This window comes from Entelurus aequoreus, linkage group LG14, assembly GCF_033978785.1.
Source record: "Entelurus aequoreus isolate RoL-2023_Sb linkage group LG14, RoL_Eaeq_v1.1, whole genome shotgun sequence".
Classification (NCBI taxonomy): Eukaryota; Metazoa; Chordata; class Actinopteri; order Syngnathiformes; family Syngnathidae; genus Entelurus; species Entelurus aequoreus.
In genome coordinates, this window is record NC_084744.1 from 39,502,135 (window position 1) to 39,524,606 (window position 22,472).

Consider the following 22,472-nt stretch of genomic DNA (forward strand, 5'->3'; position numbering starts at 1 on the left):
CCAACCAAGCTATACCGGTATATAAATTGTGTTCTTCTTCCCTATAGTCAACAAGATGAGCATTGTGGGTCGGCCCGCATGTGGAACAACAAAGCAAGCATGATTTAGCCAATACATATTCACCTCCACACTTAAAATCTAAGGTTCAGCAACACTTTGCATTTTGTTAAAACAGCCATACTGCTTTCAAATACACTGGAAGCACAACTATTCTTACAACTAATTTGAAACGTCAACTTTGAATCAGCGTCTACTAGACATTTGTATCGTGATCAGGATGTCAATTATATCTATTCTCCAACCCTTTATCTATTGAATAAAAACTACTGAAATTCCACGACATTGATTTTGGCTACAATTATAGTTATTTTTCACACGACTTCATCTTACTCTTGTTAGCTAGCTAGCAAGGCAACTGTACTTACTGTCCGCGTCCTCCCTCCAAATGTGCGACATCATGTCTCCGCTTTAAATGCTGGCGTATCACAGATGTACTGCCATAAAAACAAGGTCTGCTTTGCAAAATGAGCAAAAATATTCCTGTTTTGGACAAGAATAAGAGGAAATATCCTCACACTTCACATGTTATCACTGGCAATGTTTGCGAGTGACCCACTCCCGGGCAGAAAAACACGAGTGATGACATCACGACCGTTGTCCATCCATCTACCCATTTTCTACCGCTTATCCCTTTCGGGTCGCGGGGGATGCTGGAGCCTATCTCAGCTGCATTCGGGCGGAAGGCGGGGTACACCCTGGACAAGTCACCATCTCATCGCAGGGCCAACACAGACAGACAACATTGTCGACAAATTTTATTGTCAACAATGTCGACTAATTGTTGCAGCCCTTTCTTTGATGCATCGGATCGTTGCTTGTGAATCGAGAGGTATACAGTGCTCAAATTTAACGGCGGCATTTGCCGCGACCGCCCTCGTCATTTGCTGTAATGCCCGAAAAATTGACCAACATTCGCGGCAAGAACATGCCGTGACCGCTCTTGACTTTTTACTAGTTAATGAACGAGGGATGTAACAGTATAATGATAATTTGCGATAATTCCCGACGGTTAGTAATACTGTTAAATGTTTTAATTACCGAAAAACCGTCATTTATTAATAGGTGTAAGACTCGTACTGTATTTATCATTTTATATCGTTTTACCTTATTTTATTTTTTTATCTTTGAAGGGTTAAGGGTCTGTTGACTAAAACATTGCAATTAAAGGCTGTACTTTTTTAGATTTACCGGTAAATAAAAAGCAACCGCAGTATTGCATACCTTGAGTCATGTTGTAATTTAATTCCTTTCTTCAGTGTAGAAGAATAGTTGTAGCACAGTTTAAACATGCCGCTTTTTTAGGGGTGAAGTACATGCATACAAATGTAATACTACAACAAGAAAGGTGAAACGGTTCATTAGATTGGGGGCGGTGTAGGTCAGTTGGTAGAGCGGCCATGCCAGCAACTTGAGGGTTCCAGGTTCAATCCCCGCTTATAATAATGATAAATGGGTTATACTTGTATAGCGCTTTTCTACCTTCAAGGTACTCAAAGCGCTTTGACAGTATTTCCACATTCACCCATTCATACACACATTCACACACTGATGGCGGGAGCTGCCATGCAAGGCGCTAACCAGCAGCCATCAGGAGCAAGGGTGAAGTGTCTTGCCCAAGGACACAACAGACGTGACTAAGATGGTAGAAGGTGGGGATTGAACCCCAGTAACCAGCAACCCTCCGATTGCTGGCACGGCCACTCTACCAACTTCGCCACGTCGTCCCCATTATGCCATCCTAGTCACTGCTGTTGTGCCCTTGATCAAGACATTTTACCCACCTGCTCCCAGTTTAAATGTTGCTTGAAGATGTAGATAATGGGTTTCACTATCTAAAGCAGTGGTTCTTAACCTGGGTTCGATCGAACCCTATGGGTTCGGTGAGTCGGCCTCAGTGGTTCGGCGGAAGTCAAAACACACATGACTCATCGTGTAAATACAAACTTCTCCTTATCGGCATATTACGGATACGGCAACAGCTGACTGATTTGCAGGTGTGTAATTTGTTGTGAGTTTATGCACTGTGTTGGTTTTGTTGTTTGAACAAGGTGATGTTCATGCACGGTTCATTTTATGCACCAGTAAAAAAAACATGGTAACACTTTAGTATGGGGAACATATTCACCATTAATTAGTTGCTTATTAACATGCAAATTAGCAGAGGTGGGACCAAGTCATTGCTTTGCAAGTCACAAGTAAGTCTCAAGTCTTTGCCCTCAAGTCTCGAGTCAAGTCCCGAGTCAAGACAGGCAAGTCCAGAGTCAAGTCCAAAGTCAAGACTGGAAAGTCTCAAGTCAAGTCCCAAGTCCTGCATTTTGAATTTCAAGTCCTTTTAACCACAGACTAATATATTTACACAGATTGTGTATGCTTTTAAAACGCTGTATTTATTTATTAAAACAAGTGCATTTGAAATTGCAGGGAAAAAAATAGTGCTGACATTGCACTTCATAATAGCACTATTATCCAGTCATTTTAAACATTTAACTCATTCCTTTACAGAATAAACACATTTGAAAAAACAAGTGCAACTGTACTTATTTGCACAAAAGTGTTAACATTGTATTTCCATGGCATATTGCATTGTAACTAGTTCCACAGCAGTTTCTATCCTGTTGTTACCTGATCTCATTGATCTCATCTCATACTGTATGTGTGTTTATGTGTGCGTACATATGAAAAACATAACAAAAACATGAACAAAACAATGAACAGAGTTGAACTTTTTAGATGTCAGGGCCCTATGCAATATGTATGTACACATATTCTTAATATAGTATACATTTTAACTGACCTTTATTTGACTATGTTTGTGTTTTTGTAGGTGGTTAAAATACGCGGTGCTGCTGATCGCCGTCTAACGTTACGTTACTGAGTGTGATACATTGACTAACGTAACGTTATGTGTAGGTACCTCATGCAGCCCTGCTTAAAAAAAATCACTTGACAAAAAGTATGAATAAGGTTAGCGAACTGCAGTGGACGCAACAGATTGCCGTGTTTGCAATGACGTTATAACCATAGACATCTTATAAGTAGACGCAGCATTGGCTGCTGTGACACGAGCAATTTGGCCGCCATCTTGAAGTGGTGATGAGGAGCCGGCGAGCAGCCTAAACTGACAGTTGACAGGTAGAAAACAAAGATGCCGGGTTGGTGTTCAGCGTTTTCCTGCTCAAATGAGCGGACTGTTGAAAATAGGAATCGGGTGATTACTTTTCACAAGTAAGATTTAACATTAATGTACTATTGGTTGTATTTTATGAAAATAATATTACCACAGAGTTGAGAAGGAGCAAAGATCTTTAATATTTGTATGTAAAAATCACAAATAAATCTTCTGGGGGAGGATGACCCCCCTACAGAGGTTTGGTTTACAAACTTTCAGCCCCACCTAAAACAAAATTCACCAGCCGCCACTGATTATGATGCATTCTCATTTTAGGCAAAATATAAGACAATACTTTCTTAACAGTATAATTGTAACCAGGAATAAGTCTTCAAGTAACAATATTCAAATACTAACATTGTTGGGTAAGACAGAATTTGGTTTTATTCTGAATCCAGTGAAACAGATTGGTGGTTTTAGCTGATATAAAGACTTACAGGTGTTTATATATGTTTATGTTGAAGAATTTGGCAGACGCTTTTATCCAAAGCGACATACATAAAAAATACATATAAAACAATGACTGTAAACATGATCATTTAAGGGAAGAATGTAATACAAAATATCAATACAAAGTGTCAAGACAGAATAAACTCTCTGCTGCTGCAGCAACAGAGATACAGTCTATAAGATATATAGATATCTGATGTATTCATACATTGTTTATGTAGGATATACGCATGTATATATAACCTAATCATATTGTTTCTTCAATTTAAAAATAGCTGACCGTTTTTTTCCCCTTTCTCTGGGATTATATTCCCAGTTTTGATCTCGGACGTCTGGTCACTTATAGCGTATAAGAATATTATATTACTGTTAAGCAAACTATGAATAATAAAACACGCCAAAACATGTGTCCTTTATCATAGCTACACGTATGACAAAAAAGCGCGTGAAAATCAGTGGTATTCAGTGAGGTAAGATGAATTAAATGCGCTGACAGTTCATTGCTCCTGCCAAATGAATTGCACTAGTGGAGCGGATCACCACTCCAAGATGGCGGCCCCGCGTCTCGTCTGCGCCTGTAGGCAGTAGCGCTCCATGCTGCGTACCCTTATAAGATGTCTATGGTTATAACGTTAGCAGTGAGTTTACAGCCTCACTGATTTAACTACACAGCAAATAAAAGTCATGTTACTTAGCCAATAAACGTTAGCTTACATTCAAAACTTACCCTTCTTTGTGCATCTTCAAATGTCGAACGAAGTTGGAAGTTGTTACGTCTCCCTCTATAATATTTGAACTGCATGATTTGCATAGGGCTATTCGTTTTTTGTTGAACGAGTCGTAGTTTTAATACCCGAACGAAATTAACTTTGGCATAATTGTTTCTCACTGCCGCATTGTTTGACAATTCTTCTTCATTGGTTGTCCTGCAATTTGATTGGATGAGAGCTGTGGGATGAAAATAGCGTAGATCTAATTTGATTGGCTGTTGTACTGAGAGCACACCAGCTGACAGAAACAACACGCTGATAGACACAGACAAAGAAAAGGAAAAAATACGGAGCGGCGCGCTCCCAAATAACTTTTTAATCTTTGGGTTTTGGGGAAAGTAGCAAGTCATGTCAAGTCAAAAGGCTCAAGTCCAAGTGAAGTCACAAGTCATTGATGTTAAAGTCTAAGTCGAGTTGCAAGTCTCTTTACATTTTGTCAAGTCGAGTCCAAAGTCATCAAATTCATGACTCGAGTCTGACTCGAGTCCAAGTCATGTGACTCGAGTCCACACCTCTGCAAATTAGTAACATATAGGCTCTTAACTAGTCATTATTAAGTACTTATTAATGCCTTATTCAGCATGGCCTTATTGTAACCCTAACCCTCTAACCCTAACCAAATAACTCTAAATTAAGTCTTTATTACTTTGAATATGTTCCCCTAGTGTCCTAATAACTCTAAATTAAGTCTTTGTTACTTAGAATATGTTCCCCATACTAAAGTGTTACCAAAAACATATAACTTTGTCTTGAATTTGAAAAAAAAAACTAACTTTATTTTTCACTAAAGAAGGGTTCGGTGAATGCGCATATGAAACTGGTGGGTTTCGGTACCTCCAACAAGGTTAAGAACCACTGATCTAAAGCGCTTTGAGTCTAGAGAAAAGCGCTATATATACACATATAATTCACTTCACTTCAGATTGGCATATGCAACGTGGCTAAATCGGACATTAAAAAGTAGTAATGGGCCATCTGTAATTGATAATAGTTTTATATGAATGTTAAAACCCAAATGGACTCATCAAATTCTTCATAATCCCTCCCCAGGCTTAAATCTATTACCTCGGATGCCGATGTCATCATTTCCGCTCTCAAGAAATCTACCACTGGCCTCTTGGAAATCAGCGAGGACAAGACCAAAATAAGGAGGACCCAAGAAAAACCTTTACCTGAGCTGACCGACGAGTACAAAGATACTGTCAAACACAAATCAGTGTACATTGTAAGTTCATGAATTGTTAAATTGTCTGTTTTTTGTGAAAGTAATATGAAAGTCATTTCCCTCCAACTTATGCTGGAAATAGGTACTTTGTTTTTGTTGCTCCCACATTCCCATAACATGAATTGTCAACAGGTGTAAATGTTTGCTTTATATACTCAGAGTTTCTCCTTAATGTAAATGAATGTGGCGTGCCGCCACAGCATTTTTATTACCGCCACACCTTGTAAATAAGTAAAAAAAAAAAAAACGAATTAAGGTGATATATATTGTAGCACCCAGAAAAAAATCACACAAAAATCTGACGCTATTTTTAACTTTAATTACCAACCTTATGGACAACAATTCCAACAGGTTTGATCTCCCATTAAAACAATTTTGTCTTCTTGAGTCTTAGCTTCCCCCGACACACAACACTTCCTCATTCTCTGCCAATCACCTTTAAGGCATTGGGAAAAACTGACATCAAATACAAACCACACATACATTAACATTAGCTGGTCGTTACAGTATGACTTGATATACATATATATATATATATATATATATATATATATATAGCCTATTTGCGCACTGTTGACAAGTGATGTACTGAAAACTTGTCCACCGAAAAAAGACTGATCACCAAAAATCGCGCTACTGAAACTGGATGTAATCAAAACGCACGCCATTGTCTGGAGCGTTGTCAGCATGTCTGTGATGTGGACGTGGTTTTTATTTAGATTGGAGATGTACCCGTGCGTACAGTCATCTTCAAAATGTACAAATATTAAAAGGACAGTGGCGGCTTTTAAAAAGAGAAAAGTCCAACTCGAGCAATCGTGCTAAGCAAGTGGGACGTCATGCTCGCTTCAGCTTCTTTGGACAGGGACATGGAGAGAGTAGTCTCTAAACACGAGTACATTCTACAACACCACCAGAAGAAGATGCTAGATTTGTTGCTAGTTTTTAATTTGAAAATAAGTCATTAAGTCTGTAAATACTTGGAAAAATCCCAACAAAGTACCTTGTACAAAAAGCAGCAACAATTAAAAATATGGCTAAACGATAAAAAAAAAAAAGTTTTTAATACTAATAAAAAGAGGTTTGTTTTAAATGTATGCGTACATTTTTTTATAGCCTTTTTAAAGAAAATCCTATCATCGTAGAAAATTATGCAAATTATTTGTTGACCTCATTGTGAATTAGATACATTATTAATTATATGCATTGTGACCACGCCCCCTCTGCCACAGGTATCTTGGCAGTTTAGGGGAAACCCTGCTACTGTATGTCTTGTGATTGACAAGCGAGCAGTCTAGGGTGTACCTTTCTCCCAATGTCGGCTGGGATGGGTTCCAACTCACCCAGCATTTCACTGGACAATCATTTATTTTTCTTCTTCAGAAAGGTTTTCCCTTGGCAACGACCCTCGATGAGATCCAGGAGTGGTTGAATGGAAAAGGCAACATAGAAAACGTCCAAATGAGGAGAGACATGGAGAGGCAGTTCAAGGTAGTAAAGCATTTACTAATACATGTAGGATCTGCTCACATCATTCTGAGCTTGATATAATTTCAAAATCTTATTTTGGCAGGGATCAGTGTTCATCTGTTTTGATTCCGAAGAGTCATCCAAGAAGTTCCTTGAACGCACGGATATAAAATCCTTCAAAGATAATGAGATGCTGGTGTTATCAAGGTAGGTATTACTGGCATGTTCCATCATATGGACTGTTTTGTTGATGGTGGTGTCTAAACACCATCACTCCACTCAAAGTGACTCTTGTTAATAGCTGACCTCTGACTGCATGCGGTCATTGCGTGTATCAAACAAAAGGTTCCAAAATCTTTTTTTCCCATAATGTATTTTCAAGTGATCAGTTTCCGACACCAAAATAATACGAAACTAATTTTTTTTAAATGTTTTAGTTTTCCATAGAGAAAACTGTTTAAATGACCATTTAAATTCCCTTTACTGAAGACTCTTGTTGGCAAAGATGGCAATGCAAAACTGAAAATAATACAGCTCTCCAAAAAGTGCACTTCTGCTGCTATTTGACATAACTGTTATGATGCTTTGACATTTTTGCACTATTTGTTTATTGAAAGAAAATTCTATTAAGAGAAAAGTTGTTTGCAAATGTGGTTACAATGCTAAAAAATGAAAAGTTAAAGCTAAAAAAAGAAATACACTTTATTGAGTTATCATTATTTCTTTATAGGGGGAAAGATGTTATGAGCTAGGGAATATAACAACTACACTACCCAGCATGCAACGGGAGTGGCGAGCATGTGCGGTAGCGCCGAAAAGTGTTGTTGCATGTCGTCACCCGGCAGCTAAGAATGAGGTTGTGAGCACGCTGTGAAAGTAAACGTCAAGAACTCAGCCAACACGCCTCGTCTGCATTATTTATAATTAGACAGACAACACATATACAGTGTGATTTTGTTTTGTTTACAAGGAAAGAAAAACAAAAGTTAAAAAAGGGAGATGTCATATATGTTGTATATATATGTATGTGCTGCGGTTGCTTTAAGAACGTTGCGACAGCTGCCGTAAAGGAGGTGCGTTGCTAGCCTGGTTGCTATGTTTCCGGTTGGTCGTAAAAGTGTTCGTACCCTGCTCAAATCTCTCAGTAAAGTTATTCATTGGATTATACCTTTTGTTTTGAACTTTATTACACCTTGGAGCACTTTTTCCCGTCCATTTTGTTCCTGCTTTCGCTATCTGCGCCTAATGACTGAGCTACGTGACGTCATTTCTTGTGATGTCTCACGGGGCATTTCTGGTCGGGACGGGATTCGTTCCCAGGGATTCGAATAAAGAACCAACTCTTTTTCTTTACTATAGTGGTCTCGATAACGGGTACCGGTTCTCAAAAAGGGATTCGAGTCCGAGGACTCGGTTCTTTTCTTATCGAACAACCGGGAAAACCGGTTTCGAGTATCATCCCTAGTAGCATTAAACATATTTTAAAATACTTAATTGTGTCACTATCTGCAATGGAGAAATTAGGATTTTTGGATGTGTATTTTATAGTCACCCACTTGAAAAACAAAACAATGACATCCACGTACACATGCAGTCGTGTTTTTGCATGTTTTGTTACCCTATTAAAAGGTTTTGAAACCGTAGGTATGGGTAGAGCCAGGGTCTAGGAAGAACATACAGTACAGGCCAAAAGCTTGGACACACCTTCTCCTCTTTCAATGCGTTTTCTTTATTTTCATGACTATTTACATTGTAGATTGTCACATCAAAACTATTTCACCTGTGAAGTGAAAACCCTTTCAGGTGACTCCCTCTTGAAGCTCAGCAAGAGAATGCCAAGAGTGTGCAAAGCAGTAATCCGAGCAAAGGGTGGCTATTTTGAAGAAACTACAATATAAAACATGTTTTCAGTTATTTCACCTTTTTTTGTTAAGTACATAACTCCACATGTGTTCATTCATAGTTTTGATGTGACAATCTACAATGTAAATAGTCATGAAAATAAAGAAATGAGGTGTCCAAACTTTTGGCCTGTACTGTATTTGTACAAGCTCCCCCCCGCTATGTTACCTAACTGGATGTAGATGCGTTTGATAAGAGTAATTATGGCACACATAAAGAAACATCTTTGTTTTCAGAGGAGACTACCATGCAAAGAAAGCAGAGGAAAGAAAACAACACAAAGCTGAAACAAAAGCAAAAGTAAAACAGTGAGTACAAATGCAAAATAACATCTACAGAACATCTTCCAATTCTAAACCACACTACAAACCATCTTATGATCTCCTTTAGGGATAAAGAGCAGCATCAGAAAAATGTGGAGGAGAAGGATATGGTATGATGCCGACTAAGCATTATTAATAGGATAACTACTTCATGCTAAGGATTTATTTTACAGAGTGTGCTCTTGGAAGAACATTCGGGTTCCTTATTAAAATTTTCTGGAGAGCTACAAGATGTTTCCAGAGAGGACTTCCATGAACTGTTCTCAGGGCACGGACGAATTAAGTGGGTTGATTTTACAAGAGGGGCCAAAGAGGTAAATAACTACAGTGCTTCTTTTTCTTAAGCTTCATACTTGAAGAAGAACTTTGTTCACAGACTTGTTTTGGCTTCTACCAAGGGCACCCTTCTATTTGACAAAAATGCAAAGGAGGCATTTGAGAAAGCCAAAGAGGCGAATGATGGCACGCTGAAAGTTAAGAACAACATAGTTACATGGCAGCTGCTTGAAGGAGAGGAGGAGAAGGAGGTCCTGAAGAAGATTGTTGAAGCACAACAAGATTCTTTCAACCGAAGCAGAGGAAAAGGTAAACACCTTTTCTCAAAAAAGCTTGATCAGTACTTTGAAGTTAATCTTTTCTCCCTCAAAAGGAGGCAGAGGAAAATTTGGCGGCCGAGGAAGAGGATTTCGAAAGGGAAAAGGTGGCAGAGATCAAGGCAGAAGTCAAGGTTACCAGGGCAAGAAGACCAAGTTTGACAGCGACGATGAAGATGGTAAACATAACTCATGTTTTGATATTACATACAACAATGCTAAGTTGCTGCTTTCCTCCCAGCCCCAGCCCCAGCCCCAGCGCCCCCCAAGAGAGAACTTGAAGATGCTGATGGTCCTGCAGCAAAAGTGGCCAAAACTGAAAATGGATCTTAGTAACAGACAAGAAATCAGTCAATATTTCTTTTGAACAAACATTTATTCTATACAAAGGCAAACAAAAGTCCCGATAAGACACTTCAGGCTTTGGAGAACCGTAGGAAGTCCACCTGGATGTCAACCTAGAGAAGAGTTTGGTGTCACTTTTGTCTACTTCTTAAGTCCTTTCAAACTCTGCCATAAGCACCTATGTTTCTCTTAAGACCATCTTTCTGCTTTTTGATGGTAATTTAATTTCAATCAAACATTTTAGTTGTGTGACAAACCAGATTCAGTTTGTCTATATTTTCCTGTAGACTCTCTACATTAAAGAATTGCTATTTTTTACGTTTTAAGTGTGAATTGCAAATAAATCATGCCCAACAAATGAACAGTTTGAATGTGTCTGTTGGAGCAGCTGGCCATAAACTCACCGATTTCTTTTTGTGGAATTTATAAGATGCTGGCAGGTCGTATCTCAGTTCTGTTTAGACAAAAAAGGGAAGTCACTCAACAGGTTGTCTTCTGTTAGCATTTTTTTTATACCTGCAATCACTTCCATCTTCATTCCCCAGTCATTTGCCTTCTTTTGTATGTGCTGGAATTGGATTCACAATAGAAATAAGTAAATAGATCGGTCAGATTTTTGCTGCTCTCCAATAAATTTCCTGCAAAGCAACTAGAATAAGTCAACATTCATAATACCAAAAACAAGGAAAAGATGTTAAAATGGCCATGGGGGCAGCACAAATGGCCGCCTCATTATGCTTTATTGTCTAGAATTATGGTTGATTTTCCATTCTCAGTATAAACGGGTCATTCTTTGCACTTCCATTTATATTGATGGTGACACTCCATTACGGGAATAAATGTTTTGAAATGTGGACAAATGAAGCAGAATCCTTAACCTTCTGAGTTGCATTCAGACAACTGTGGTGATAATTAGGGATGTGCCAATCGATTGGACAAATTTTGTGAAAAAGTATATGATTGCTGTTGCTGAGTACATGTTATTGCTGATCATAAATGCTGAATGAACCTAATTATGTTTCAATAGTGTAGAGCCACTCTAAGTCAGTGCTTGTCAAACTTTTTTCACCTTGTACAACCTCAGAAAACACTTGGGTCTCCAAGTACCACCATAATGATCAACAATAAAAAACAGCGTAGTAATCCTAAGTATTCATTAAACACAAGGCCGAAGTTTAAATTGAGCATATTTAAATCTGTTGGGTCAAAGAACAAACAATGATACTCTTTGTACAGAACATATTTACAGACTTCTTTGGCGTACCACAGTTTGAGGATCACTGCTCTAAGTTGCATATCTTAGTAACTTAAGTATCATTGGAGTAGAAGGCTGAACATTTTACACTAAGACACTGGTGTCAAACTCAAGGCCCAGGGGCCAGAACTGGTCTGCCACATCATTTTATGTGGCCCGTGAAGATCTGAAAATGTTTTCTGTCAGTAAAGTACCTTTATATTTTCCTATTAAATGTTTTTATTTTTTCAAATAAATGTAATGCATTAAATTGCAGACCTTTTCAACTGTATTATTATCCAACATTGCAACAATTATCATACTTTCCAAAAAAATTTTTTTCAAAATACAAATAAATACTTGTGACTTGTGATTCCAAAGGAAGTTATCCATTAAATTGTACTATATTATATATACCGTATATATATGAAAATTTACGGTGGCTTTAATAGCATATAACTGTAAAACTTTTTTTTTTTTACAGTAAATTTCTGTCAACTGAGCTGCCAGTTTTTTATTGTACAATCTGTCTTACTGTAAATGGAATTAAAGTAAAAAAGTGGCAGATCAGTTGCCAAAATAAAAAAATACTGTGGTATTTTTTCTATTTACACTATGGTGAAAAAAAAAAAAAAAACTATAATTTACAGTAAAAAAAACAGCTTTACTGTTTTCCATTTACTGTATTACTTTGTTTAAAAAAAAACAAACAGTATATTTTAAATTAAAATTCTGGTGACTCAGTTTTTTACTGTAAAATCCACAGTATTTTTTTTATACAGCGGATGAAAAAAATATTTAATATTCAAATGCATGGGGAAAAAAATCTTAGTTGTTACAAGCGGTCCTCTGATTGGCTGCCTTATATATTTGTGACGTGGCCCTCGATGAAAACCAGTTTGACATCCCTGCACTAAGAGGAAAGGAATAAGGATACTCATTTAAATATTGTGTTAATATTAAACTCAAAAGCATTCACCATAAATAAATAAAAACATTTATGGTTAATAAGTGTGATTAGTATCGGCCAATCTCATGGATGATCGTATCAGCAGAAAAAAACCCTGCTAGAACATCCCTAAAAACCTTACACGCTCACATTTTCTGTGTTCTTACCTGACGTGTGGATGTTTTATGTAGTGAATACACAGCTGTCTTTGCCATTGTTACAGCCGCTTTTAAGAACTTCATGTCCATACCTGAATAAGACAACACAATGCCACGTGACCACATGTTAGATTTGGCTGACCCTGACAGAGATGTGTGAAAAAGGAAAAAGATGAAGATAACAATATACTTTTTGTTTTAATGTATTTTCTGTAGGAGAGAAAACATGACACAAACCTTCCTAATTGTTAGAAATCCCACTGTTTATATTAAACATGCTTCACTGATAAGAGTATTTGGCAAGCACTGTTTTGTCCTACTAATTTCAGCGATCCTTGAACTCATCGTAGTTTGTTTACATGTACAACTTTCTCCGATACTACCACAGAAAGACGTGTTTTATGACACTCCTTCCTTGTCTCATTTTGTCCACCAAATGTTTTATGCTGTGTGTGAATGCACAAAGGTGAGCTTTGTTGATGGATATTTGATCAATCCATGACTGCAAGCTAATCGATGCTAACATGCTATTTAGGCTAGCTGTGTGCAGTGTTGGGACTAACTTTGTAACGCGTTACTGTAACGCCGTTAGTTTCGGCGGTAACTAGTAATCTAACGCGTTTTTTATATTCAGTAACTCAGTTACTGTTACTACATGATGCGTTACTGCGTTACTTTACGTTATTTTTTATGTAGTATCAGAAACAGAAGCGCTGCGGTGTCATTCTTCTGAATCTTCCTCTGTCACAGGCGCGTTTTGTGTCGGTGTGGGAAGGAGGGGGGGCGTGTCTTCGGTTCGGCACACACGTGAGCCGCGGTTTGATATATGAAACAAAGAAAAAAGGTGTTTGCATGTTCAGTCCACACACAGCGTGGTCATGGAGAGCGGAGTAACGGAGGAGCTTCAACGCACCGCGCCATTTAATCGGTGTGTTCATAGGTGCAGACTCCGTTGTGCAAAACGAGGGTTTTAAACACATGCTGAACGTGTTTTAAACACATGCTGAACGTGCTTGAGCCACGTTACGACATCCCGTCGCGCACCCACTTCAGCGATAAGATTGTGCCAGATCTTTATGAGCAGGAGAAAAAAAAAGTTGTGGATGAACTATCCCGAGCATCATCTGTTGCGCTCATGACAGAAGGGTGGACGTCCAGGGGAACTATAAGCACTCACTTCATCACAGCAGAATTCTGTGATGAATGATGTATGTAGAAGACACGCCCCCTTGCGCAGGTACTGACACAAGCAGTGGAGGAATGGAAGATAAAGATATCCCAGTCACACGTGATAATGCCAAAAATCAAATAAATGCAGTGAATGAGGCAGGACTGGGACCACAGATAGTGCATGTAGTGAATTTGGCATCACATCTCAGTCAATAGAATGGAGCGCCTCCTTGGGAGGATCAGGAAGGAGGTTTCCTACTTCCACCGAAGCTCAACAGCTGCTCGTGTGCTTAAGACAAAGCAAGAAATGCTAAAGCTGCCTACTCATAAAGCTCATACATGATGTCCCAACGAGGTGGAACTCCACTTATATGTTGGAGCAGCAGGCAGCTACATACTCTCTGCATTGACCCACGAGACCCTGAAGAAAAATGTCAAAGACATCATCACCCTGTCTGATGATGATGTGAGAGTGGCAGAGGAGGTCCTCCAGGTACTTAAACCCCTCAAAAGTGTTACATCTGAAACTTCACCATCTGTGTCAATGATCCTGCCACTGAAAACAAGGATTCTACAATCCATGGCTCCAAGTGTGGAAGACAGCAGCATCACTCCAGATGTCAGGCTTTATTTCACTACTTATGTTTCAAGGAAGATGATGTGCCTTCTTATGTTGCACTTTAACTTGTTTTTTTATTAATGGTCATTGGTCCAAGTTTAAAGAAAGGAGAAATGCCTTTTTATGTTGCACTGTTTTTCATTAATTATGTTAAAAGGAAGATACAAATGCATGTCAAGTTGATCAACACATTGTATTATTCTCCAGTGCAATAACAGTACTGAAATGAAGGCTAAAAGGGCATTAATGGGAGCTTAAAAAAAAAAAAAAAGTAACTAAATAGTTACTTTTCACAGTAACGCATTACTTTTTGGTGTAAGTAACTGAGTTAGTAACTGAGTTACTTTTGAAATAAAGTAACTAGTAACTGTAACTAGTTACTGGTTTTCAGTAACTCTGAGTAACTCTGAGCCGAGGATGTTGTTGTGGCTTGTGCAGCCCTTTGAGACACTTGTGATTTAGGGCTATATAAGTAAACGTTGATTGATTGATTGATTGAACTAACCCAACACTGGCTGTGTGTACATATTGCATCATTATGCCTCATTTGTAGCTATATTTGAGATCATTTAATTTCCTTTACTTATGTCCTCTGTGTATTTGATTTAGTTTTGCATGTCTCAAGACACATCATGTGTATAATACCTCGGATTTATATAGCGCTTTTCTAAGTACCCAAAGTCCCTTTACATGTTAAAAACCCATCATTCATTTAAACCTGGTGGTGGTAAGCTACTTTTGTAGCCACAGCTGCCCTAGGGTAGACTGACGGAATATGAGGCTGAAACGTCGCGTCGACGTCATCGGTTACGTAAATACGTCAACGCCGTTTTTGTGCGTCGACGCGCCGCATATTTACGTCACACTACCGTCATGGCGGAGCGCAAAGCAGACTGTGCGAGCGAGGGGAAAAAAGCACGCCAAAAGTCGTCAAAAGTGTGGGAGTATTTCAATACACAGCCTAATAATGTTGTTGTATGCACACTGTGTCGAACGGAAATGGCCTATCATAGCAGCACAACGGCTATGAACGAACATTTGAAAAGAAAACCATCAACCATCAACCATCAACTAGTCAATCGTCCGCGTTAGCATACGTTGTCATCATTACACAAAAACATGAATGTGTCATTTGTATCTGCTAGGGGTGTAACGGTATGTGTTTTGTATTGAACCGTTTCGGTACGAGGCTTTCGGTTCGGTACGGGGGTGTACCGAACGAGTTTCTAAGCTAAAGCTAACTTTAGCGGCTAAAGTCTTAACAAGTTGCTTTGCTCCTCTGCCTCTGTCTCAGCACGCAGCATTGTCCCACCCATACAACCATCTGATTGGTACACACGCAGCATTGTCCCACCCACACAACCATCTGATTGGTACACACGAAGCATTATCAGCCAATCAGCAGTGCGTATTCATAGCGCATGTAGTCAGCGCTTCAGCGTCGAGCAGATAGGTGTTTAGCAGGTGAGCATCAGGCAGCGGACTCTCCCCAAATGATAATAAACACCTCCCAGTCAACTACTAGTAACATCACTATGAGCCCGTTGACCTACTAGAAACTTAAACTGCAGCTCAGCTCGCTCGCAGTCCTGGTTTGAGGTGAAGGCTAATTACCTCTCAGTTCCAGCCACATCGACCCCTTCTGAGCGCCTATTTTCAGCTGCTGGGAATATTATAAACAAGAAAAGAAGCAAAGCAAGTAGACATGCTAACCTTTCTTCATTACAACTGTTAGACACTCACTGGAATGAGTAGAATTGGTTATTGTGTACTGTGTTGGACTGGATGTTTATTTTGCACATTTTAAAAGCAATACTTAATGTTTACAGTGCTCCAGAATATTTAGATTGGCACTTTTTTGTATTGGATGTTTATCTTTATTTTTGCACATTTTAGCAAATAAGCAATACTTTCACTTTTGTTGAAATGTTTACACTGTTGTTACAGAATATTTCGTTTTGCACTTTTTTGTATTGGATGTTTATCTTTATTTTTGCACATTTTAAAGCAAAATAAGCAATACTTTTACTTTTGAAATGCTTATACTATAGCAGAATATTAAGATTTGCACTGGATGTTTACTTTTATATTTGCACATTAAAAAGCAAATAAGCTACTTTTAATTTTGTTAAATGTTAAAAGTTTTAAATGTTTACATTGTTACAGAATATTTTGTCATGTTGTTGTCAATGTTGACTGAGTGGCCATACTTTTTTTTTTTGTAAATAAAAGTCATGCCTTTTGAAAAAACTGGCCTACTTTTATTTTTTCATCTTCATTTTAAATAAAATAAAATAAAAAATAATCGGTAAAAGGAAAAATAATCTATAGATGAATCGAAAAAATAATCTATAGATTAACCGATTAATCGAAAAAAATAATCTATAGATTAATCGATAGAAAAATAATCGTTAGCTGCAGCCTTAGACGGAAGTGTGGCTGCCAATTTGCGCTTACGGCCCCTCCGACCACCACCTATCATTCATTCACCGGTGTGAGCGGCACCGGGGGCAAGGGTGAAGTGTCCTGCCCAAGGACACAACGGCATGGTAAGAGGCAGGGAGCGAACCTGCAACCCTCAGGTTTCTGACACGGGCGCTCTACCCACTACGCCATGCCGCCCCACATGTAATATTGGCTGCATTTCTGATAGTTGTTTGTGTGCCATGTTGTTCCAGACCACAGCAAACTTTACCCAACTTGCAAAGATTGTAATAAATCCATTAGAAGAAGACAGCCGGCCGTTTCCTTTAACTTGGACACACACATTTATACCTTTGGCCATTCTATGCCAGGAGTTATCTCACCCTCTGAGAAGCCTCCGTTTTCCTAATATTTCCAATGTTGTAAAAATGTGTAGAATACTGTCGACATTTCTGTCAACGAAGATTTGCGTCAGCCTGTGACACACAGTCATTTTGATAGTAGGCTAATATAGACACTTGCATCATGTGTTGCCTTCATTATAAAACTTATATAAGGCTTTTGTTTGTTGGAGGCTCCAGACAGATTCTTTTTTGGTATTTTTGGTCCAATATGGGTCTTTCACCGGCTCAGTGGCCTAGTGGTTAGAGTGTCCGCCCTGAGATGGGTAGGTCGTGAGTTCAAACCCCGGCCGAGTCATACCGAAGACTATAAAAATGGGAGCCATTACCTCCCTGCTTGGCACTCAGCATCAAGGGTTGGAATTGGGGGTTAAATCACCAAAAATGATTCCCGGGCGCGGCCACTGCTGCTGCCCACTGCTCCCCTCACCTCCCAGGGGTGATCAAGGGTGATGGGTCAAATGCAGAGGATAATTTTGCCACACCTAGTGTGTACTTTAACTTTCAACATTTTGGGTGTTTGACCCCTGGGTTAGTCTGTCTACTATTTAATGGGAAATGCAAACTACATTAAAATCTCATAAGCATAAAGAATGCGTTACTACTCACCCTGGTTGTGCTTAGTTCCAAAAGGTGGGTTCATGATGACAGTGTCAAACGTGTTGTTGTAGTCCTCTGCCCTCACCGCACACAGGTCACACTGGACCAGATCAACATTAGAAACCTCAAATTCCTCCGCGTTTCTTCTGAACGTGTCCAGCGCGTCGTCGTCAACGTCGAAGCCAACGCAGAGTCTTTAGAGGACACGTGGGGTTGGAATGATGGCGAAAAAGAGAAGAACGTGGGGAGTCTCACCCTGCTTCAAGCATCGCCGCTCCTATGCTGAGAACTCCGCAGCCACAGCCCAGATCTGCTACGAGTTTACCTTGGATGTCATCAAATGTGTTGTGTATCGTGTACAGCATGCATGCTGTGGGAACAAAGTGTTGTGTAAAGCAGACAAACAAAGTGTTGTGTAAAGCAGACCTGGGCAAATTAAGGCCCGTTGAACTTTTCAAGTAATTTTTTTAGATGTTTAAGATGTAAAGTGTAGCTGCCATTATGATGTGCAGTGATGTTCTCTAATGACCGTAAGTCTTCAACTATACTAAGTCTTTCAATGCTTGTAATCTGCATCATATACTAATTACCATGGTTTGATTGATTGAAACTTTTATTAGTAGATTGCACAGTTCAGTACATATTCCGTACAATTGACCACTAAATGGTAACACCCGAATACGTTTTTCAACTTGTCGGGGTCCACGTTAATCAATCCATGGTAACATGGTCATCTAATTAGTTACTATGGTCATCTAATTCAGTGGTCCCCAACCACCGGGCTGTGGCCCGGTACCGGTCCGTGGATCGATTAGTACCGGGCCGCACAAGAAATAAAAAATAAATTTTTTAAAAATGTGTATTTTTTTTATTAAATCAACATAAAAAACACAAGATACACTTACAATTAGTGCACCAACCCAAAAAAAACTCCCTCCCCCATTCACACAAAAGGGTTGTTTCTTTCTGTTATTAATATTTCTGGTTCCTACAATATATATCAATATAGATCAATACAGTCTGCAGGGATACAGTCCGTAAGCACACATTATTGTATGTTTTTATGACAAAAAAAAATATACATACCCCCCCCGGTCCGTGGGACAAATGTTCAAGCGTTGACCGGTCCGCGGTTACAAAAAGGTTGGGGACCACTGATCTAATTAGTTACTATGGTCATCTAATTATTTACTATGGTTATCTAATTAGTTACTATGGTAATGTAAGTCACAGTAGCTCAGACGAGGCACCAAGCAGTGTGGGTGGGGAGCGTTTCCACAGAGTGTTTCCAGAGCCTGAAATGTGGGTGTCAGGGACAGACGTGGAAGGAGATTTTTACAACAAAGTTCTAAAGCTTGGAGCAGTGGTTCTTAACCTTGTTGGAGGTACCAAACCCCACCAATTTCATATGCACATTCATTTAGAGTTATTTGGTTAGGGTTAGAGGGTTAGGGCCAGGGTTAGAGGGTTAGGGTTATAATAAGGCCATGCCGAATAAGGCATTTAATGACTAGTTAAGAGCCAATATGTTACTAATTTGCATGTTAATAAACAACTAATTAATAGTGAATATGTTCCCCATACTAAAGTGTTACCATGTTTTTTTACTGGTGCACAAAATGAACCGTGCATGAACATCACCTTGTTTAAAGAACAAAACCAACACAGTGCATAAACTCACAACAAATTACACACCTGCAAACCAGTCAGCTGTTGCCGTATCTGTAATACGCCGATAGGGAGAAATTTTTATTTACACGATAAGTCGGGTGTGTTTTGACCTCCGCAGAACCCCTGAGCCCGACTCACCGAACCCTTAGGGTTCGATCGAACCCAGGTTAAGAACCACTGGCTTAGTGATATATCAAATATATCAGATTGTAGGTGGGTTTATTTCTACTCTTCGCGTTCATATTTCGCTGTTTGTTGCATTTTTGTTGTGTTTCGCTTGATTGTAAAATGTGTGGATGGAGAGGGGGTGTGACGTTCATATGTTGTCAATATTCAGTGTTTTATCCTTCATAGTTAATATTGTAAATCCCACATTCTTTATTTTCATGTACATTCTGGGTGTCTCATTCAGTAAAAAAAAATAAAATGTTATTCTGTTTTTTAAGGCGGTCTGTCATAATGATTTTAGCGTTCAATAAGACATTATTGTGAAGTTTTGTTTCTGAAAATAGATATACCGGCCCCCAGACACATTTTTTTTCTCTAAATTTGGCCCCCCGAGTAAAAATAATTGCCCAGGCCTGGTGTAAAGCATACAAACAAAGTATTGTGTATAGCATACTAACAAAGTATTGTGTAAAGCAATGATTCCCGGGCGCGGCCACCACAGCTGCTCACTGCTCCCCTCACCTCCCAGGGGGTAAACAAGGGGATGGGTCAAATGCAGAGGACACATTTCACCACACCTAGTGTGTGTGTGTGACAATCATTGCTACTTTAACTTAACTTAACAAAATCCATCTCATCAACACGCAATGCAGGCAAACTGACGTCGTGTACTCACCAGCAATATGCGCGCTAGTTGGGTATTGTTCTAGAAGGATTTTGGGCTCTTTAAATGTATCCACTTGCTGAAGGCAACTTTCTAACTCTTTAAGTTTCATTGTGTATCGCTAAGAAACTCCTAACTTGTCCATAAAATGCCCAAAGAGGGGACTTGCGTTACCTTTTCTGTAGTGGTGGGCGACCTCCGTAATGGTGCATCAATCAAAACAGTCCGCATGGGAACTAACTCCTCCAAACCATGGTTCTGCTCAAGCACATTTTTTTAGCTAAATACATTTTTTTAAATAGTTTTATGTGATAATATAAACTATTAATAATATATCATGGTGTTGAAAAGTTAATAAAAACATGTAGACAATAAAAATGACAACTGTAAAAAAAATTTTTTATTATTAAGCGGTGTGAAGTTGCAATGTTTGTGGGGTTTATTTTGAGTAATACCAAATCGTTTAAGGGTTTTAAAGATTTTTATTTTATTTTAGGGTTTCTAATATTTAATTTTAAATTGTTCAGTAATCTGTTTTTTAGACGAAGCATTTATACAGGGCGATTAAAAAAGAAAACGCCAAAATCATTACGTATTTATTCAGTTCTAAAGCATTGTAATAGACTGATAGACATATCCTTAAATACCTAACTGTGTGTGACTTTTCTGTGTTTCTATGTTAAAGACAAAGTTGATGTTCCACCGTTGCCAGCAAATAATTCAATGTATATGTAATGGACCAGAGTGGTGGAAATTTAAGGTGCCGTTTGATTGGGCACTTTGGTTGTCAGGGGCAACAAGCTAAAAGGGGCAACGTCTTAAAATGCCAGTAAAGTCCACAAGGAGTAAAAACATGCAATTAAAAATACAATCTAAGTCCACAAAGTGTAAAAACATGCAACTAAAAATACAATCAAAGTCAGCAACGTGTAAAAACATGCAATTAAAAGTACAATCAAATTCCACAGCAATAAAACATGCAATTAAAATCCACAACAATAAAAACACTCTAAGACAGTGGTTCTTAACCTTGTTGGAGGTACCGAACCCCACCAGTTTCATATGCGCATTCACCGAACCCTTCTTTTGTGAAAACAATTTTTTTTATTTTTTTTCAAATTCAAGACAAAGTTATATGTTTTTGGTAACACTTTATTATGGGGAACATATTCTAAGTAACAAAGACTTAATTTACAGTTATTTGGTTAGGGTTAGGGCCAGGGTTAGAAGGTTAGGGTTATAATAAGGCCATGCCGAATAAGGCATTAATAAGTACTTAATAATGACTAGTTAAGAGCCAATTTGTTACTAATTTGCATGTTAATAAGCAACAAATGAATGGTGAATATGTTCCCCATACTAAAGTGTTACCATGTTTTATTTTTGCACAAAATGAACCGTGCATGAACATCACCTTGTTTAAAGAACAAAACCAACACAGTGCATAAACTCACAACAAATTACACACCTGCAAATCAGTGTCACTTCTGCTGTTGCCGTATCCGTAATACGCCGATAGGGAGAAGTTTGTATTTACACGATGAGTCGGGTGTGTCTTGACCTCCGCCGAACCCCTGAGCCTGACTCACCAAACCCCTAGGGTTCGATCGAACCCAGGTTAAGAACCACTGCCCTAAGACATGCATGGCAATGAAACATAAAAAATAAATTTAAGTGGACCCCGACTTAAACAAGTTGAAAAACTTATTCGGGTGTTACCATTTAGTGGTCAATTGTACGGAATATGTACTGTACTGTGCAATCTACTAATACAAGTTTCAATCAATCAATCGATTACATGAAATATCGAATAACCTTAGCAACCAACATATGTGTTCAAGCTAGGTTCTCTATTGTTTTTCATTTTTGAAATCTCGAGTGATAATTTTAGCGTATTCTTTTTTAATCGACCCATATTTACACAGTATACAACATAGACCAGACCTGGGCAAATTAAGGCCCGGGGGCCACATGCGGCCCGTTAAGCTTTTCAATCTGGCCCGCTGGACATTACCAAATAACTTTTTTAGATCTTTAAGATGGAAACTGTAGCTGCCATTAGGATGTTCAAGGATGTTTTCAAATGACCGTAAGTCTTGAACCATAC

The 22,472-nt window shown here is 38.7% G+C and overlaps 2 protein-coding genes across 6 annotated transcripts in view; one reads left to right on the top strand and one right to left on the bottom strand.

Annotated features, from left to right (window-relative positions):
* ssb (small RNA binding exonuclease protection factor La) overlaps nt 1-10,681 on the top strand; it is a 27,654-nt gene extending 16,973 nt beyond the window's left edge. For 2 of the 4 annotated variants that reach the window (XM_062069866.1, XM_062069865.1), the window contains exons 4-12: nt 5,500-5,674; nt 7,058-7,165; nt 7,248-7,351; nt 9,283-9,354; nt 9,437-9,479; nt 9,543-9,683; nt 9,768-9,954; nt 10,019-10,141; nt 10,204-10,681. In XM_062069866.1, the coding sequence (XP_061925850.1) occupies nt 5,500-5,674; nt 7,058-7,165; nt 7,248-7,351; nt 9,283-9,354; nt 9,437-9,479; nt 9,543-9,683; nt 9,768-9,954; nt 10,019-10,141; nt 10,204-10,295 (1,045 nt within the window). In that variant the 3' untranslated portion in view covers nt 10,296-10,681. The remainder of the gene's footprint in view (nt 1-5,499; nt 5,675-7,057; nt 7,166-7,247; nt 7,352-9,282; nt 9,355-9,436; nt 9,480-9,542; nt 9,684-9,767; nt 9,955-10,018; nt 10,142-10,203) is intronic. The other 2 variants (XM_062069867.1, XM_062069868.1) reach the window with 2 other exon arrangements.
* Nucleotides 10,311-20,619, bottom strand: mettl5 (methyltransferase 5, N6-adenosine). Of its 2 annotated transcripts, none has more exons than XM_062069870.1 (7): nt 20,540-20,619; nt 18,118-18,232; nt 17,872-18,056; nt 12,658-12,740; nt 10,824-10,875; nt 10,712-10,761; nt 10,311-10,420 (listed from the first exon to the last, which is right to left on the bottom strand). In XM_062069870.1, exons 2-7 carry the CDS (start codon nt 18,225-18,227, stop codon nt 10,379-10,381), a joined length of 522 nt encoding a protein of 173 aa, XP_061925854.1. In that variant the 5' UTR covers nt 18,228-18,232; nt 20,540-20,619; the 3' UTR covers nt 10,311-10,378. The 2 variants fall into 2 exon arrangements, with proteins under 2 accessions (XP_061925854.1, XP_061925853.1); XM_062069869.1 differs by having other exon boundaries at nt 20,378-20,606.
* Nucleotides 20,620-22,472: the final 1,853 nt, after the last annotated feature.

Excerpts from the sequence above, each read along its gene's own strand:
- mettl5 (XM_062069869.1), bottom strand. The coding sequence starts at position 20,477 with ATGAAACTTAAAGAGTTAGAAAGTTGCCTTCAGCAAGTGGATACATTT. Across the intron at positions 10,876-12,657 it reads ATAAAACATCCACACGTCAG|CACATACAAAAGAAGGCAAA; the intron begins GTAAGAACACAG and ends ATCCAATTCCAG. Across the intron at positions 10,421-10,711 it reads AATTCCACAAAAAGAAATCG|GTTGACATCCAGGTGGACTT; the intron begins GTGAGTTTATGG and ends ACTCTTCTCTAG.